Consider the following 19,230-nt stretch of genomic DNA (forward strand, 5'->3'; position numbering starts at 1 on the left):
GCAGGCTCAGTAGTTGTGGCTCATGGGCCTAGTTGCTCCGCGGCATGTGGGATCTTCCCAGACCAGGGCTCGAACCTGTGTCCCCTGCACTGGCAGGCAGATTCTCAACCACTGCGCCACCAGAGAAGCCGCTTCATCACTCCTCTTTTGAATTACAGAATAATTATAATTTCTTTATACATATGTCTGCCCACAGGAAATCGACCCAGGGACTCTATGCATGGGACCCCATACACTGTGGACAAAATTGAGCGAGAGGTGTCATCCTTCACAGCTGCCTTGGGATGAAGACCCTTGGTTGGTTTCTGAGAGGGCAGACGTCTTGTCTATTTTGTTTATTTTTGTGTAGTCACTGCTGAGCACAATGACAGGAATGTAGTAAAGGTGCTCAACAGTATTTGTTGAATAAATGAATGAATGAACCCTTTTCTGAGTTGTACAGTATATGTATGTCCATCTTTAACAGTTAGTGCTGAGTTCCAGGTATTTATTCTTTCCCATCCAGACCAGTCTTAACTGCGTTATAGCTTATTGTAACACTTTACATTTGAACGTATCTTGTTGCTTCTACTGGTGTGTCTTTACAAGCTTTATTTATTTATTTATTTATTTTTGCGGTACGCGGGCCTCTCACTGTTGTGGCCTCTCCCGTTGCGGAGCACAGGCTCCGGACGCGCATGCTCAGTGGCCACGGCTCACGGGCCCAGCCGCTCCGCGGCATGTGGGACCCTCCCGGACCGGAGCACGAACCCGTGTCCCCTGCATCGGCAGGCAGACTCTCAACCACTGCGCCACCAGGGAAGCCCCAGCTTTATTATTTTTAAAATATGTGACTTTCTGTGTTGGCAAGAGAGAGGGGCAGGGACTCACAGAGGAGGCAGGGCACCTTTAAGGATTTGTCACCTCTTATTCCGACCCCCGATCTATCACACACCTTCAGTTTTACTGGCGTCAGAGGGAGTGCTACATTCCTTGGGGATGAAGTGTTCAGTGTCTACAGCACTGGATTGGAGCGTCTCTGAGTATTCAGAATCTGGATATAACCGTCATCACAGTAATGAGAGAGAGCTGTCCTGGGGAAAAGCAGCATGAACACTGCATCTACCATGGCTTTCCCCAGTGTTACAAAAATAACGGTTCAATAAGGCATCTACGTGAAATACCGTAGCCTTGCAACGAATTTGTGTTATTGTCACCCAGCCTATTAGGAAATGATTCTAATAGTTAATGACATTACTATAGGAATTTTAGGGAATTGTAAATATATATATATTTATATATATATTACACATATATACTAGCATCTGTTTTTTGATAATAGTGCTAAAAATACATACATACACACATATAAAATATACTATGGAACATACTGGTTAATTAGAACACTCTACTAAGGACTAAAGCTAATAAGACAATAAAAAATGGTAAATCAGCTACATCAGGTGCTGATGCCCTTGCCTGACCCAACTGCTCTTCACTTCTGTCCTGAGCTCACTCTGTCAAAGACAATCTGGTAGGTCTTTTGCCAGTTTCATTATGTTAAGAAGATTTGTAATATGAAGGTCTTACGGAAAGAATCTGCAGTGAATACGTTATAATCTATAATGAATGCCCTAAAACACTGTTTCAAATCTGATGTCAAAAAAAGTGACTTGAGGGGGCTTCCCTGGTGGCGCAGTGGTTGAGAGTCCGCCTGCCGATGCAGGGGACACGGGTTCGTGCCCCGGTCCGGGAGGGTCCCACGTGCCCCGGAGCGGCTGGGCCCGTGAGCCATGGCCGCTGAGCCTGCACGTCCGGAGCCTGTGCTCCGCAGCGGGAGAGGCCACAACAGTGAGAGGCCCGCGTACCGCAAAAAAAAAAAAAAAAAAGTGACTTGAAATTTTTATTATAATTAGCAATATTTTTCTAGAAAAGTAATAAAGTTTATTCCTACTGGGAGAAGCAAAAGCTTAAAAGTTAATGAACATCAGCTGCTATTTTGAGGCACAGCTGTGACAGATTGTTGCCAACATGATTATTCATTACTAGATTTGTGATTTTAATTGCCAGATTTCAATGATTATAAAATTGTTCCTAATGAATCATGTCATTATTTATATAGTGTCATCTCCTGACAAACATAAAATGCTTAGAAGAAACTTCAAAAGCAGTAACAAAATATACTCTTTGGAGGGTTGGCTGCAGTTTTTCCTTACAAAATATGAAAATCCTGGCCTTCCCAATTCACTTTTGAGAGGTATGTGAGTTCTTTCCAAAGTTTAAAGAGTTCAGGATAGTAATAACAGAAAGTTAAGGTCAAATGTACAATTCAGCAAAAATTTAGTGAGCGCCCATTGTATACAGAGGCTAAGTTCGGTAACACACTATTTAATGTTTTCTGATACCCATCACAAAACCTTTTCTGATACATACTGAACGACAGTAATTAGAAATCTCAGGATTTGTTCCAAAATCTTTAACTAAAGAGCTAAATATCTTACCTCCAAGTATCAAAAAAAGAATCAAAATTTCCTAATTTGAAGAAATGTAATTGGTCTACCTGAGAGGCAGTATGGCGTAATGGAATGACTTCAGAGTGAAACAAGCTTCGGTTCAAAACTGCAACTCTTTCATAAACTATGTGACACTTTCTGAAGTGCAGTTTCCCCAATTGTAAAATGAGAATAATAGTATCTACCTTTTAGGATTATTTAAGCTTAAAAATAACAAAACAAAGTGTTAAGTACATAGTAAGGACTCAACAATTGGTATCTATTACTATTACTATTACTATTAGTGTTAATTACCGCTATTGCTGGGTACAAAAATCAGTGGAAAGAGGATGGAGTGATAAGTTCTCTAAAAACATTTTGAAATCAAAGGTCTGTAGTTCCTTATCTGAAACCTTTAGGGACAGATGTGTTCCAAAATTCAGAATTACTTCCAATTTGAGAACGGTAATATAATGCCTGTTCTGTAATATTATGTAGAGCCCCCAGTGACCTGGAGCAACACTCCATACTCAAACATATTAATATTTCAGCCTCATGTCAATTTAGTTCAGATTTTGCTGCTAGATGAATTCCAATCAGATTTTGCCACAAAATGAGTTATTAAAAAACATCTGGGTTTTTGAGTTGCTAATAAGGGATTGTGCATCTATTTAATATAGTTCAAAAGAAAAAGAATACATTTCCCTTATAGCTTTTTAAGAAGATATGTAATTGCACTGAGATAATCTCATAATAAAGCTAGATAATAGATAACAATAATAAATAATAACATTAATGACAATATAGAAATAGCAGCTGCAGCTAACTTGTACTAAGCACTTCTATAAACAAGCATCATGCTAAGTGCTTTGCATAGATTATCACATTCAGTCCTGAAACTAACCCTGAGGTAAGCACTATTACTATTTTCATCTTACACACAAGGTAAACAGCTTGTCAAAAATGTTTAACGTGAATCTACTCAAGACTTTAGACCTAAATTCAAGTTTACAACAAATACAGGTGAGAGAACCAGTTAAATGACATAATGAGGAAACAGTAAGACAAATCCAGAATGTGGGGCATTTTCCAACACAACTAACTGGCCTGGTCTCTCAAAAAGAAAAAAAAAAAAAAAAAAAGAAAAATTCATGTTATGGGAAAAAAAGAGAAAGGTAGGAGACCGTTTTAGGTTAAAAGAGCCATCATAAAATGAAACCCATAGAATCATGTGTCACCACGTGTCATCAAGGGAAAAAAAATCACAAAACTTTTATTTAAAATACAAAATATTTTATTGGTGGCACAGTGGTTAAGAATCCACCTGCCAATGCAGGAGACATGGGTTAAGAATCCACCTGCCAATGCAGGAGACATGGGTTCGATCCCTAGTCCAGGAAGATCTCACATGCTGCAGAGCAACTAAGCCCGTGTGCCACAACTACTGAGCCCGCGTGCCACAACTACTGAAGCCTGCTTGCCTAGAGCCCGTGCTCCACAACAAGAGAAGCCATCACAATGAGAAGCCTGTGCACCACAATGAAAGAGTAGCCCTCACTCCCAGCAACAAAGACCCAGCACAGCCAAAAATAAATAAATAAAATAAATAAATTTATATAAAAAAATAAAGTATAAAAGCAGAAACTGCAATAAAAATATAGGTGTAATAAAAACTTGATAAGAATAAAACTTTTACTTTAAGATTAGTTTATAACTATTTCCTATTTTCAACAGAATAAGCCAGGAGTGACAACCACCTGACTCATCTCTAGTCCTTGTATGGTGCAGGAGAGAATGGCTTTTACATTTTAAAATTATTTCATTTCAGATGGTTATGTAAGTACACACATAATATCCTCAATTTTGCTCTTGGCCAGCAAAAGCAAAAATGTTTACTATCTGGTGTTTCGAGGAAAAGTTTGCTGGTAACTTATAGACTATGATGTTCTATTATTTTAGAGTATACTTAAATGTATACTGCATACTGTATTCACATTTACTACATTTAATTTTATTCTCTTATCACAAACATTTGGAATCCTATTCTTTAAACTAAAATGTCTGAATGACCAAGGCAAGGCTAAAATTGGCAACTATTCCATGTATACTAATTCTAATTTCATGGTGAAAAGAACAGATGGTTTTTATGTCATTGTTTCATGACTGTTTCCACTGTGGGTTCAACTTTCAATGTTCTCTACCTTAGAATTTAAAATTCAATTTAAGTATTAAAGCAGTTAAAGAATAAAAGACCTACCAAGGCATTTGGCCTAAATACCTGATGAGTAATCTGGCTATAGCTTTTATCTTTTTTAAATTATTAAGATCTCTGAGATTTCCGTGGAGACTACAAAATAAATTTTTGGTTGGCATGCACTGCTAGCTGTTCATGTTAATAACCAAGAAATTAAAAGCAATACTGCATGTATAATATAACCTGAAGCAAAATAATTAAATGGGAGATGCAGACAATCCTGAAAATAGCATTTAGCTAATCAAATAGAAGGAAAAAAAAAACCTTAAAAGCAAAAGAAATGGATTTTTTAAAAAGTGATATATGTGTACAATGGAATACTGATCAGCAATAAAAAGGAACAAACTACTGACACATACAGCAGCAAGGATGAATCTCAAAATCATGATGCTGAATGAGAAAAGCTTTTACACATACCATTACTGACCAGCTCTACTTATGTGAAATTTTAGAACAGATAAAACTAACCTATGGTGGAAAAACATCAGAGGAGTGCTTACCTGGGAAGGGATATAATGTAACTTCCTGGGATGATGGTAATAATAGGTCTGCACATGTTACAAAAGTGTATGTATTTGCCAAAACTTAATAAATGAATACTTAAAGATTTGTGCACTATGCACAAATTTTACATCAACAAATACTGAACCCAATTAAATGTAGTTAATTAAATGCAGGCTTAAAGCATGGACGGGCAAGCACTGATGTCTGCAATTGACTTTAAAATGCAAAAAAAAAAAAGGGCTTCCCTGGTGGTGCAGTGGTTGAGAGTCTGCCTGCCGATGCAGGGGACACAGGTTTGTGCCCTGGTCCGGGAAGATCCCACATGCCGCGGAGCGGCTGGGCCCGTGAGCCATGGCTGCTGAGCCTGCGCGTCCGGAGCCTGTGCTCCGCAACGGGAGAGGCCACAACAGTGAGAGGCCCGCGTACAGCAAAAAAAAAAGATGAGTTAATAAACAGAGGAACAGAAAGATAGATAGATCCATCATATAGTTTACTAACATGTAAGTACAGTATAGTATAGTAGGATCTAGACCATGGGTGTACATGTGTTCACTGTGAAATTCTTCTATATATATAAAATCTGCTATATATTTGAAATTTTTCATAATTGGGTTAAGAAATAAAACGAAATCAACCAGCTAAGTAAAAACTAACAACTAAAGTTGAAGTTACACACTATAATAATTAAAAATAATAGAAAAAGGTTTGCTTGTTTCTGAGTTACGAAGGCATAGCTAAGTGGGACAAAGCGAACCATTACTTATAATATCTATATTCTGCTGATCAAGAAACTAGCCTGAGAGGCACAACAGACCAAGATGTGTCCCCCTTCACTGACCTTTTGTATACCCACAGACTGGAGGATATTCAGCTTTCTTTTTCTTTGAAAGGTATCCAAGTCCCATAGCTGTGCTGTCTCAGAAGAAGCAGTGATGGCGTATCTCCCGGATGCGTGCACAGAGACTGAGAACACCGACGATGCATGTCCTCTCATCCAGCTAACTAGCTGCTTGGTGACTGTGGGAAAAAGGAAAACAGGTCAAACCCTGTATTTCATCCGAGAACTGATTCAGTTGATGGCTAGGGATTATATGAGGTCCCTCCATCTCCGTTAACATCCGAAAAGAACGGAAGCCGGTGGCTGCTTGATGAAGTGCACCACAGGACATGTTACTAACATGTGTAACACCGAGGCTGGAGGACAGGAGGCCGAAAGAGGGTTTAAGAACAGCCTTGAATGTGACGTGATGGAGTCTGGGCTTTCTCTTGAAATAGTTTTCCACAGAAGAATACCGTATCTGGTCTGTTTCAGAAAGCACTTTGAAGATATGATGGATATAGTAGAAAGGAGGAAGAGATTACAAAATGACTAGTTTATCTGTTGCTGTAATAACCCAGGCAGGAGATAAGGAGGGTCTATGCTAAGGACGTGGCAATGGAGAAAGGAACAAACTCAAAAGCTACAAAAGAAGTATCAAAGGACTCAGTGATTAAATGGATGTGTTGAGACAAAAGAGGAGTTGAAACTCCAGTGGCTCTGGTTTAGTTACATAAGCAGGTGGTGATTCTACTACCTGACATAAATACACAAGGAGGGACAGACTTAGCAGTGTGAGAAGAGGTAAGAAATTTGATCTTTTACATTGATTTGGTGTGTGTACATGTGTGTGTGTGACACACAAGCAGAGAAAACAGTCTGGTAGAGAAAACACCAAAAACTCTTCATAATAATTATCAATGGGTAATAAAATTACAGTGATTTTTACTTTCTCTTTACGTTTTTCTGTGTCTCTAAGTTTTCTATAATAGGCATGGTATACTTTTAGGGTCATATTTTTTTCCTCCAGAAAGATGGAAGTGGGGAGAACAGTCAGAAAGCAAGATGTAAATCTGGGAAACATTAAGACACAAAGTAGGTCAAAACTGAAGACAGAGGAACAGATAAACCCTTGGGAAGGGAAGAGTGGTTTCCAAACACCAGTCTGAAGTCTGGCATTACTTAATGCTCAATTTTTCACTGGCCTTCAGTGAAATGAGAAAAGGATAACGTAATGAGTTTTTCATAAAGCTAAATTTAAAGTACTACCTTTAAAAAAAAAAAGTACTACCTTTTAATCTATTGTATCCTTCTAAGTGTTTATGTTTTTAAAAAAAAATCCCTCGTTGGGCTTCCCTGGTGGCACAGTGGTTGAGAGTCTGCCTGCCGATGCCGGGGACGCGGGTTCGTGCCCCGGTCCGGGAGGATCCCACATGCCGCGGAGCGGCTGGGCCCGTGAGCCATGGCCACTGAGCCTATGCTCCGCAATGGGAGAGGCCACAACAGTGAGAAGACTGCATACCGCAAAAAAAAAAAAAAAAAAAAAAAAAATCCCTGGTTTTATGAAATGAAGTTATATTGTTTTTTTCCAATGTCAATCAGCAAAATTAAAAGTTGCAACCTATGTTGGTTCCTCTACTTTTTCTAATTGGGTCAAATACCCAAAAGTCTAGGAACCACTAAAAGAACCCAGAAAAGAAAGAGTCGGAAAAGTAGAACCAAGAGAGGTAACAGCAGAAAACTAAGACTCTTGAAGTAACCCAAAGTGTTAAAAGCTATGGAGAAACAAAATGAAAAGGATAAAGAGGATTTACACAATCAGAGGTTACTAAAGACCTTGGAGATAGAAGTCTTGGAAGCCTGGATGGGGGGACTAAGAGTCAGAATCCATCGATGGATGCTGTGAAGAAGCAGGATTTGGCAGCAAAGAAAGGGAGGTAGTTGGGGAAGTAGAGACGGTATCTGAGGAAGGGGCTTGGTTAAGAGGGGTTTCCATAAGACAGAAGACACTATAAAAAGATAAAACTAAGACGAGAGGAGAGAATGGATAAAATCCAAGGAAAGCAATCACACAGGAGTTTAAAGACTTACTTTTTCAGAATTTCAGTGACAGCAGTGTTTGTAATATCAAAAATTGGAAACAGTTTAAAGTCCATCAGTAGGTAAAAGGCTAAACAATTATGGTATTACAAACATTTATAGAGTATGATTACTAAGTACTGATCTTAAATATATAAAATTTTCATGAGGTAAGGAAGTGATTCCACCAAACAATATAAACAGGATGATTATATATTTGTTAGAGTATAAAAAAGGTATATGCATAGAAAACAGATTGGAAAGATCAGTCCCTGTTATAAAAGCACTGACTGTGTCTCTGGGCATTATTGCAGGATGCCTGCCTTTTCTTCCTGCATGTGCGGTGAGAGGGTACTACTGATTAAGAGCAGGGACCCTGCAGCTTGACTCCCAGATTAGGAATCCTGGCTCCACCGCTTACCAAGCTGTGGCAACTTAGTCAAGTTACTTCTGTGCCTCAATTTCCTCATCTGCAAAATGGGCATAACAAGAGTATCCATCTCTGTGGGTTATTATGATGAGTAAAGTTAATTAATATGTATAAAATCATAGAACAGTACCTGGCAAGGAGTAAACACTAAGTAAGTGTTAGCTATCACTATTACTACCATTCTTATTATTATTGTTTATAATTTTTCTAAATATTATAATACATAGGTTACATTAATAACAAGAAAAAACAATGCAGTTGAGATTTTTTCTTAATAATAAGTTCAGTTTACAGAACTCTAAGTTCTCTATTAAAAAATATAATGTGGTATAAAGTCCATAGGTTATATTTAAAAAGTGTTTATTCTTGTACCTGTGTAGTAAGGAATTTGGCCTTCAAAGAGAGGTATGGCCTTTGTCCAGGCTCCAAGGAGGCAACCTCTAAACCCTTGGAATTACTCCAGTGGTAGGAGTGTCTTTGTTATTTGTGGTAGGTCCCTGGACAACAGCAGATGGTTTATGCTAAGGAGAGAACCTCAGAGTGGGGACTGGCCACACCAGAAAGACCAACCATGCGAGTGACTGGAAGGTTGGGGCTTTCGGCCACATGATGTCAGCCCAACCTCCAGAGAAGAGGAGGGCTGGACACTGAGTTTAAAATCAAGTGGGCAATAATCCAGTCATGCCTATGTTATGGAGCCTCAATAAAAACTCTGGAAGTCAGAGCCTGGGTGAATTTCCCGGTGTGGCAATACTCGGTGCGGATGGCCACACATGGATGCCGGGAGGGTAATGTGTCCCTGGGGACAATGGAAGCTTCTCTTTTGTGAGCCTCCCAGATTCCACCCTATGCGTCTCTTCCTTTGGCTAGTTTTAATTTGTATCCTTTCGCTACATCAAAACTATAACCATAAGCATAGTGCTTCCCTGAATTCTGTGAGTCATTCTAGTGAACTCCCAAACCTAGGGGAAGTTGTGGGGAACCCCGAGTTTGTAGTCTGTTGATCTGACGTGACGATGGCCCTGGGACCCCCAAACCTGTGGCTAGTGTCTGAAGTGAGGGTCATCGGGTGGGGTCTGATCCCTCAGACTATACAGATCAGCCAACTCCCTGCAGTATTTCTGTCTGCATTTCACTCTGCTTCAAAAGAGAAATAGGACCTCTTACCTGTATCGAAGCATTTAATAGAATAATCAGCTAACGCCACAAGGAATTCAGACTTCCTATGAAGATTAAAGGCCAGAGCTGTGCAAGGCTGCGATGTTCGCTGAACAAGATTAAACCTATGAAGAGATTACTGCGTCAGTATCAGAAATTCTTCCAATAATTGTAAAACTTCACATTGGAGAAGTCCTTAGAGACGAAGAAAATGAAACCCAGAAAAATGAGCTCCCATTTTGGCAGAACAAAAACAGATTACGAAGAGGGCTACCTGCTATGTAAAGGAGTTTGGATTTTACTTACACAGAATGGGAAGCCATCAAGAACTTTTGAGCACAGCAGAATCATGGCCAGGCATGTCTTTCAGGAAGAGGATTCTGGCAGAGATGGCAAATGGACAGGGGGACAAGAAGAGATGATTAAGAAAGCTACTACAGAGACTCTCAACCAGAGTTATGGGTATAAAATGGAAATGACGAATAGGAGAGGTGTCAGAAGTCAAGTGGAGAAAGGCCTGGTGATGCATGGAACATGGGGTGAAGAGGGAGGAATCAGGAATTCCTCACATGTGAAATGAAGATAAGAAAAGATGTCTCATAAGGTTGTTGTGACAGTTAAATGAAATAATATCTGATGATTAAATGAAATAATGTACGTTAAGTACTTAGCAGAGTACTTGGCACCTAGACAGTTTCATTTACTAAAAAATGAAGGTTTCAAACTTAGGCAAAAAAGGAACCCACGTGGGGGTAGGAAACAATCATTCTGGTTTTAAACATGTAGAGTTTAAGGCCCTTGAAAAGCATTTGGAGCCGTGCTGTCCAAAAGAAATGGAATGCAGGCCACATGCATCATTTAAAATTTTCTAGGAGCCACATAAAAAAAGTAAAAAGAAACATATGGAATTAATCTTAACATATTTAACTTAATTCATTGTGTATCTAAAATATTACCGTTTTAACATTTCATTGATAAAAAACTGTTAGTTTTTTTAACATTTTTTAAATGTTTTTTTTAACATTTAAACATTTTTAAAATGTTTAAAAAAGCATTTTTTTCATAGTAAGTCTTCAAAACCCATCTCCACTTGGACTAGCCGCCTCTCAAGGGCTAAAGAGCTCCATGCAAGTTGGTACCCACCGCATCAGACAGTCCAACCTAGAAGCTCCTCAGTGGGGGGGCAGAAGCAGGTCTGAGTTAACAATGTTATGTGGCAGCTGAAGCCTGAGGCTTGATGGTGATAAGATTATTAAAGAGAATACCTAGAATATGGAAGGAGGCAGGCCAGGGACAGATGCCCAAATAGAAATGAGAAGAGACCACTGGATTAGGCGATTAGGAAGAGGGAGCCCACTGCAGTGGGCTGTAGAATCAGACAGGCCTGATTTCAAGTCACAGCTACGCCACTTACACCTCTGCCCAGATGTGAATATTTACAGAGAGAAAAGGGACAGTGGACTGAATAAAAGAGAGGAATACTCATGGTGCAAAGTCCCAAGGGCGGCCATAGAAGATAGAGATTAGGGCTGGAAGAAATTAGGATCACCTGTTTCTACAGATGAAGTGGCAAAGAGTTATGGATGTGGAACTTACAGATATATTTGAGGTTCCCTTGAGAAGAAAGGGAAGCTTGAGGGCGTCTATTTTCTCATGAATTAGGAGGCTAGGCAGTCAGAATAAGTGTAGAGTCTGAACATACGGAATCACGGAAATTGGTAAAAGTTTGGAATATTCAGAGAAGAATGGGAAAAGTAAATGACAATAGATACAAGCAAATGAAGTACTAGCATCACTGATGCTGAAGTTCATTACTCTGTAATGGAGTCAATCAACAATTATTTTTATTTTGTTTAGTCTGTTATTTTCTTTAGTGGGAGCAAAGAAGAGACAGGTGTATTGATTTAAGATTGGGAACTGGGCTTCCCTTGTGGCGCAGTGGTTGAGGGTCCACCTGCCAATGCAGGGGACATGGGTTCGTGCCCCAGTCCGGGAAAATCCCACATGCTGCGGAGCGGCTGAGCCTGTGGGCCATGGCCACTGGGCCTGCGCGTCCGGAGCCTGTGCTCCGCAGCGGGAGAGGCCACAGCAGTGAGAGGCCCGTGTACCAGAAAAAAAAAAAAAAAAAAAGATTGGGAACTGGCTGGGCAGGTGAGCAAGAATAAAGGGTGGGAAAACTGTGACTATTATTTTTTTGGTAAGGAGTAGAAACAATGATTAACAGATTTCTACCTAGTAAATCACAGACAGATAAATCATATATGACCTCTTCCTTCCCTGAACTATGTGAGAATAAGTTACTAAGATCACGTTTCCCACAGACAAGGAAATTCTCCTATATAATCTTAATATAACCATCAAAATTAGAAAATCACATTTATATATTACTACCATCTAATCCCCAGACCCCAGCTTTGCCCATTGTCCTAATAATGTCCTTTGCAGCAAAGGGACCAGTCCAGGTCCAAGCCTTGACCTGCCATGTGTCTAGGCTCCCTCCGTCTGGAACAGTCTTCAGTCTTTCCACAACTTTCACGACCTTGACCCTTATGAAGATCACAGGCCAGTCTTGTTCTACAATGCCCTTAATTCAGCTTTGCCTGCTGATTCTACTGAATAGACTCAGGTTACCTGTCTTTGGTAGACAGGACTACCAGAGAAGCAACACTGTGGTCTTATCACTGCACCCTATAAGGTGGCACACAAACTTTGATTTGTCCCACTACTGGTTAATTTAATTTTAATCATTTGATAAGGTGGTGCTGGCCAGGTTTCTTCATTGTAAAATTACTCTTTTTTTCTCTTTAATTAATAAATATTTTGTGGGGAGGTACTTTGCGACTATGCAAATATCCATTCTCATTAAACTATCTGTTTGTTGATTACAGCATGAATTCACGAATTTCTGTTTTATTCAGTGGATTATGAGCCATCACTATCAATTATTTTGAAATGCAAATTGTCTCCGATCTGCCCAGAGAGAGCTTCTTCAAGCTGACGTTTATGTCTTTTTGACACATCCCCGTCATTCTCTGAAGAAGTCCTTCTTTCTGGCTACAAAGTGTTCCAGGCTCATCTTGTACTCTCCCTGTCTCCATCCTGAAACTGGCTATCTCTGCAAGGATCCCTGATTTCTTGTAATAGAGAGTGATATTTAGAAAAGAACTGGGCACTAGGTATATTCATTACTACTGCGGTGTTATTGCTCCCAGGTCCTATGCGTGGACAAAGCTAGGAAATATATGTACATATAATTCATTCACTTTCTCATACACACACCTCTGTTCATTTCTATGTCTGTCTATATATGCTCAAAACCAGGAGTTCACACAGATATACCCAACTACAATCCAGTTCCACAGGGTTCAGTCGAGTTTTCTCCCTTTCCATATTTGTAATTCCCCTTTCCAATAGTGAGGAATCTGGCCTCCGTCATCCTCAGTCTATTTACTCATTTGACCAAACCTCCCCTCTTTCCCATGATTGCCCTGCCCCCAGGCAGACACGTTCTGACTCTCTGGCTGGGCTAACAGTTTTCCCTCCCATCCACCCACCCTCACTGCACAGATGCCTGCCTTAATCAATCCCACCTAATTGCTTTTTCACTAATTGTCCGGCAAAGGAAGAGAAGACGAGGAAGAGTAAGGATCAATTCTTTAAAACTCCTAGATCTAGTATACTGACAATAATGTACAAAGGAAACTGTGTTCTTTCTAAACAATTAACAGACATTAACCGATAAATTAGCAATAATAAAATTTTAAATTTAAGGGATAAAAAGCTACTAGAGATGCTGTTAAAACCAGAACTTTAATTCTCTGAAAAAGTAATCCAACCATTTTATCTTTCTTTCTCACGTTATTCTACCAACACTTATGACAGAGTTTTACAAAGTGCCTGAAATACAGTAAGAACTTAATAAATCTTTCCGAATGAATAATTAATAGCAGGTACTAAAATAGTCAAGGAGTTATTTACTTGGTAAATATCCAAAGTATCTGCTCACCTGTTTCCATACAAGTCCAAAACATAGATATTTCCTTGATGGTCCCCAGCAATTAAAGAATCACCTGAGCTATCAAAAGCCACATTCAAAAATCGTAAAACTTTGGGCAGGTAGTCAGAAGTGTTGTGAATGATGTTCACTATAATTCTGTCAAAAAAAACAAAAACAAGAACCATTAAATTCTATGTCAAGCATTACCTGTTGTCATGAAAACCATGGATTTTGTAGTATGCATCACTAATGTTGAAGTTTTCTGCCTACCCCGTCTTCCCTCTCCTATTGCTGCGGCTCCTCTGCCTCTCCTAGAAGCAACCCTACAAGGATTTCTGAAAACTGTCCTGGAAGTTATTGTCAAAGTAGCTGCCATTCATTTATTTATCAAATAGCTGAAAACCCAGGGTGTCAGACACTGAACAAGCCGGGAGCTAAGAGTAGTTGATAGACAGGAGCCCTGCCCTCAGGAAGCTTTCAGTTTAGTAGTAAAGACAGACACTAAAAAATATAAACACACACAAGAAGAGATTTATAAACTGTGATTAAGTCATAGACAACAGGATATGATAAGAAAATGTATTTCTGATTGAGTAGTTGAATTGTTACATCAAGCAACAGACCCATGATAAAAACAATGAAGTAATTAGTGAAAAGTAGAGAGTTTTATATAAATCACAAGCTACCACATGTAAGAAAAAATTCAATTCGATATCCTAACTTTAAGATATCCTAATGAGATTTTGTTTTTGTGATTACAGAACGTCCCAAGTGTACCTGAGTTTTATTTTTAGGTATATTTGTCTAAAGCTATTATTTTTTCAGAGGAAGATCATGTACCATGTATCTGCTGAAAAGAAAACTGTTATAAAACTTGTAGCACAAATTAACTAACTCTTTAAAATAATATATGTGTTTATATTTGGGTCATGAAGACCAGAAAAGTCCCATTCTCTCCTGCAACAAGTTTTCAAATCATGAAATTTTTTATCTTAATTGACTTTCTACGAATTTGAATTTTAATATTTGAAACATCTGCCTCATTATCACTTCATTTAAAAAACACTACATTGAATTAAGTATATCAAACATTCTCTACAGCGTATCTAAAAATAAGGCTTTCAGACTCATTGGGTAAAACAGTAAAATTATTTTTATCTAGTCCCTGACAAAGATTCTTGGCTTGACCAGACTTTAGTCAGGCTCCCAAAGCTTCTCCTAGGCCCTTCTGTGCACTCCCTTATAAAATCTACTTTTAGCAAGAATGCTGCTTAGTCAGTTTAATCAGAACCCCCCTACCCTCAATACTACTTTCCTTGACATCAGATGGGTTCCTCATTCTCCACCATCTCCCAAGTGATGTCTGATCACCTTGGCCTGTCTTCAGCAGGAATCCTGTGAGGTGGATTTAGCCAGAACTCCCTTAACCCCAGATGTTTTCTCTTAGTAATTTTCCATCCAGCGACCCCCACCCTTCTCCTTGGCTATAGCTTCCCACTTGCCCAGGCTGTATTCAGGACTGAGCCCAGTTCTACCCTGTGGTCTTGTTTCCTCTGTTGCAACAGTCCTGAATACAGTCTGTTTTTACTTTAACTACTGTCCAGCTCTGGTTTTTGTTTGACATTCCCAAAGGGGGATGGGGGGGATAAATGTATTGAAATAATAAGTAACAACATCAAAATGTTCCCTGGCAATTAAGCTCAGACCAAGCAAATGACTTTTCCCTCCAGTCTTTTTTCTGTAACATTTATTATGTGTCTGGATTACATGATCACTGTTCAAAATATGGAAAATACAGAAAAACACTAATAATTTGATTATAACCCTATCATCATGATATAATCACATTTAATAGCAAAATTCTGTCCTGATTTTTCATATAAATCACACATGCAAATATTTTAAAACGGCTTTTCGATTGCTCACAATTTGCCTGATAGAGTTCCTCAGTCCTTAAACATAGTAAAAACATCAATATTTACTGAACACCAAGATGCATGAGACACTAATTCCCTAAGACAATCCTGCTGTTAAGTATGATTATTTTCACTTACGGCCTAAGAGATTAACCTGCCCAAGGTCACAGAGCTAGTGAGTGGACACTTACTTCAACTAAAGTGCATCTGACTCCGCAGTCAATGCTCCTTGCTTCTCTCAACACCGTAACAACGGGTTTTATTGAACAGAAAGAAAGCTATGTTTTAGTGGAAGAAACAAATGAGGATATTTGCACACAAACTCGTTTCTTTCATTTTTTGAATCTTGCATGTGTATCTAGATATTTTATAACGGCAAGAAAGAGAATTATTGTGGGTTGGCATAACTTTTACAACATTTAGAGAACGTGAGAAGTAAGGGTGCTATTTACATAAACTCCAAATTTGGAAATGAAAATCTCTACTGAAGTACCCCTATTCTAGATAAAATGTTTATTCAATGGAGTTGACGGGACAGCAGTACTGTTAGGGGACTGATAGCAACCAGAAACCAAAGAAACTAATGGTACAATGTGCAGCAGTGTGCTTTGGGCATGTGTAGTTGGCACTGATTTGTTGAGGAGCAAGCAAAGGATCAACAGAAAAATCACAAGAACAAGAAACACACTGCAATATGAGTGCAAGTGAGGCAGCAAGGTCCACGGGATCCGAAGGAATTAGAAGCAATAAGATTAATCTGTGTGCAGCAACTGGAACCAAGATGGCGCCACTTTGGGACAAAGGCTTCCATTAAAGTCACCCAGGAGCCTCAAACAGGACATATACCTGGGAACTGAATGAAAAGAAGAGTTGGGGAGGGAGGGATGAATGGGCAGGGCAACGGCAATTTTTAGGGCAGTGAAAATATTTGTATGAGACCGTAATGGTGGATGAGTCATTATACATTTGTCCAAACCTACAGAATGTAGAACACCAAGACTGAATCCTAACCTTAACTGTGAGAATTTGGGTAATAATGATGCCTTCATGCAGTTTCATCAATTGCAACAAATATCTAGTGGAGAATATTAATAAGGGGCAGGCTAGGCATGTGTGGGAGCAGGGGGTATAAGGGAAATCTCTGTACCTTCCTCTCAATTTTGCTGTGAACCTAAAACTGTCCTAAAGAAATAAAGTTTATCAAAAAAAAAAAAAAAACAAACAGCAGCAACTATAGCCTTACTAGAAAGAGTGCCCTACCTTGTAAACCGTAACCCCTTCCTCCACCACTATCACCACCATACACGTTAATACGTAAACTCCAAGAGAACCAAAAGTTTGTTTTGGTCCACAGCTGTCTCTCAGCGCTTAGAAGCTTGGCACATAGTAAGTGCTCATCAAATAGTCGATGAGCGAATGCTTGCCTGAATACAAACAATGATTCAAGGATGGATAAACTGCGGCATTTGGAAGGGAGAGAAGTGCATTGTTCCCCTCCCGCATCAGTTCCTCCTCCTGAGTTCTTTCCCAGCTGGAATAACTAACGAGTATTTACTGAGCATCAGCTGCGTGCCAGGAATACTACAGGGATTCTGTGTTAATTAAGGCAGGCAGTACTGGTACTCACCAGAAACTCAAATTCCCTGGCATAAACCAGGACCTCCCGCTCCACGTTGATCCTAATGAGACCCCGTCCCCAGGACTGGGAGGGGGGGGTCTCTAAGGATCATGAAACTCAGGGCACCTGGGTTGCTCGAGGTCACCCAACCCAGGTATCCGGGGCAGGATCAGAGCCAGGACCCGAACCTCCATCCGGCCCCCCGCACCCCTTCCCGAGATCCTCCCCAACAGTCCCTCCAACGCCTCGCCAAAGCCGGGGACCCGCCCCTCGCCGGCGGCCATCCCCCTCCGCAGCGCGCGCCTCCCGCCGCGGCCTTTACCCGTCCCGAGTGGCCGGGGATGGTTTGCGGTGCCATATCTTGCCGCTCTCCTTGTTGCCCAGGTTTATGCTCTGCATGTCGCAGTCCACGCGCGACCGCCGCCAGTCCAGCGGACAACCGTCCCGGCGCCTTTCCGGCACGCCCCGCGCTTCCTGCCCGGGAAACTTGAGCGCCAGCCGCAGCTGCCCGTATCCCCGCCGACCGTACCAAGAGCGCGCAGGCCGCCGATCGGACGGCGCTAAACCCCGCCCAGGCGACCCCTCCCGCTCAGGACAATGGAATCAGCCTACGACCTTCTCCCTTAGACTCCGCCCCCTTTCGCGGGCCGTTCTCCCCACCCCCACCCCCCCAAAACCTTCTGGGAATCGTAGTTTTCTGCAGGTGTAACCTGGAGCGCGGAATCGGCTTGGGATTTCTGCTTTCTGGGGGCCTCGCTGGGTTTTAGGCTTTCAACGGAAGCAATAAAAGTGATTTTTCCCCAGGGCCCCCAGATCCCGTTTCACGTTGCGTTTAGGGATTGAGGAGTTGTACAGACAACTAATAGAGAAGCAAGGACCCAAATGCATTGAGAATTGAAGGGTTCCTTTTATAGAACATTCGGGTTCAAAAAAGAACCTTGATGGAGTCCACTCTTCTTGACCTTTTCATCATCGTCATGAATGTTATTTTAATTCCGTAGTCTAACAAGAGGCTCCAGTATTATGGCGTCGGATCCACCAGTCATGCACCGGTAAAGCAATGTCATCAACAACCAGTTGCGTTGACGCCAGAGAAATTCTTTTTGGTAAATATTTACTTAGAACTTGTATAGTGCTTACTAGGTATCAAACACTCTTCTAAGTGCTTTAGGACTATTAACTCATTTAGGTTTTTTAATCCTCATAACAAACCTACAACATTGGTAATACTGTCACCTTCATCTTTAGTGCTTTATGAGGTAGTGTATTGGTTTGCTGAGGCTTTGTGCCACAAACTTGGTCGCTAAAACAACAGAAATTTATTCTCTCACAGTTCTGGAGGCCAGAGCCTGAATCAAAGTGTTGGCAGGCCACTCCCTCCAGAGGCCCTAGGGAAGATTACTTTGCCTTTTCCACCTTCTGGTGGTTGCTGGCTTCCTTGGCATGGAAGGAAGCACACATCACTCCATTCTCTGCCTGCAACTTCACCAAGCCTTGTCTTTTCCTCTAATCTCTGTCTCAAATCTCCCTTTGCTTTTCTCTTATAAGAACACCTGTCCTTGGATTTAGGGCCCACCTAGATAATCTAGGATAATCTCATTTCAAGATCCTTAACTTACTTACACCTGCAAAGACCCATTTTCCAAATAAGGTAACATTCACACGTTCTGGGCATTACTCCCTGGGTATATATTTCTGGGGTCCACCATTCAACCCACTACAGGTAGAAAAATGACTTTTTACAAAATTATGTGACCATGATATTTAAAAAGCGCAAACTCTAGCAGAAATACAAAACGCTCACAAAAATTTAGCAGTGTGGATTTTTTAACTTTTTTTTTTTTTTTTTTGCGGTACGCGGGCCTCTCACTGTTGTGGACTCTCCCGTTGCGAAGCACAGACTCCGGACGCGCAGGCTCAGCGGCCACGGCTCACGGGCCCAGCCGCTCCGCGGCATGTGGGATCTTCTCGGACCGAGGCACAAAC

General features: G+C 40.6%; 1 protein-coding gene across 2 annotated transcripts in view; it reads right to left on the reverse strand.

Annotated features, from left to right (window-relative positions):
- Nucleotides 1-17,842, reverse strand: part of TBC1D31 (TBC1 domain family member 31) — a 61,885-nt gene extending 44,043 nt beyond the window's left edge. The window contains exons 1-4 of one of the 2 annotated variants that reach the window (XM_022554004.3): nucleotides 17,567-17,842; nucleotides 13,720-13,866; nucleotides 9,723-9,838; nucleotides 6,068-6,246 (exon numbers count right to left, since the gene is read on the reverse strand). In XM_022554004.3, coding sequence (XP_022409712.1) covers nucleotides 6,068-6,246; nucleotides 9,723-9,838; nucleotides 13,720-13,866; nucleotides 17,567-17,643 — 519 coding nt within the window. In that variant the 5' untranslated portion in view covers nucleotides 17,644-17,842. Of the gene's footprint in view, nucleotides 1-6,067; nucleotides 6,247-9,722; nucleotides 9,839-13,719; nucleotides 13,867-15,817; nucleotides 17,281-17,566 lie in introns of those variants that run through there. The other variant, XM_089898756.1, reaches the window with a different exon arrangement.
- Nucleotides 17,843-19,230: the final 1,388 nt, after the last annotated feature.

The sequence above is a fragment of the Delphinapterus leucas genome, chromosome 17, assembly GCF_059928025.1.
Source record: "Delphinapterus leucas isolate spDelLeu-1000000601 "Yukka" chromosome 17, BTC_Dleu_Yukka2, whole genome shotgun sequence".
NCBI lineage: Eukaryota > Metazoa > Chordata > Mammalia > Artiodactyla > Monodontidae > Delphinapterus > Delphinapterus leucas.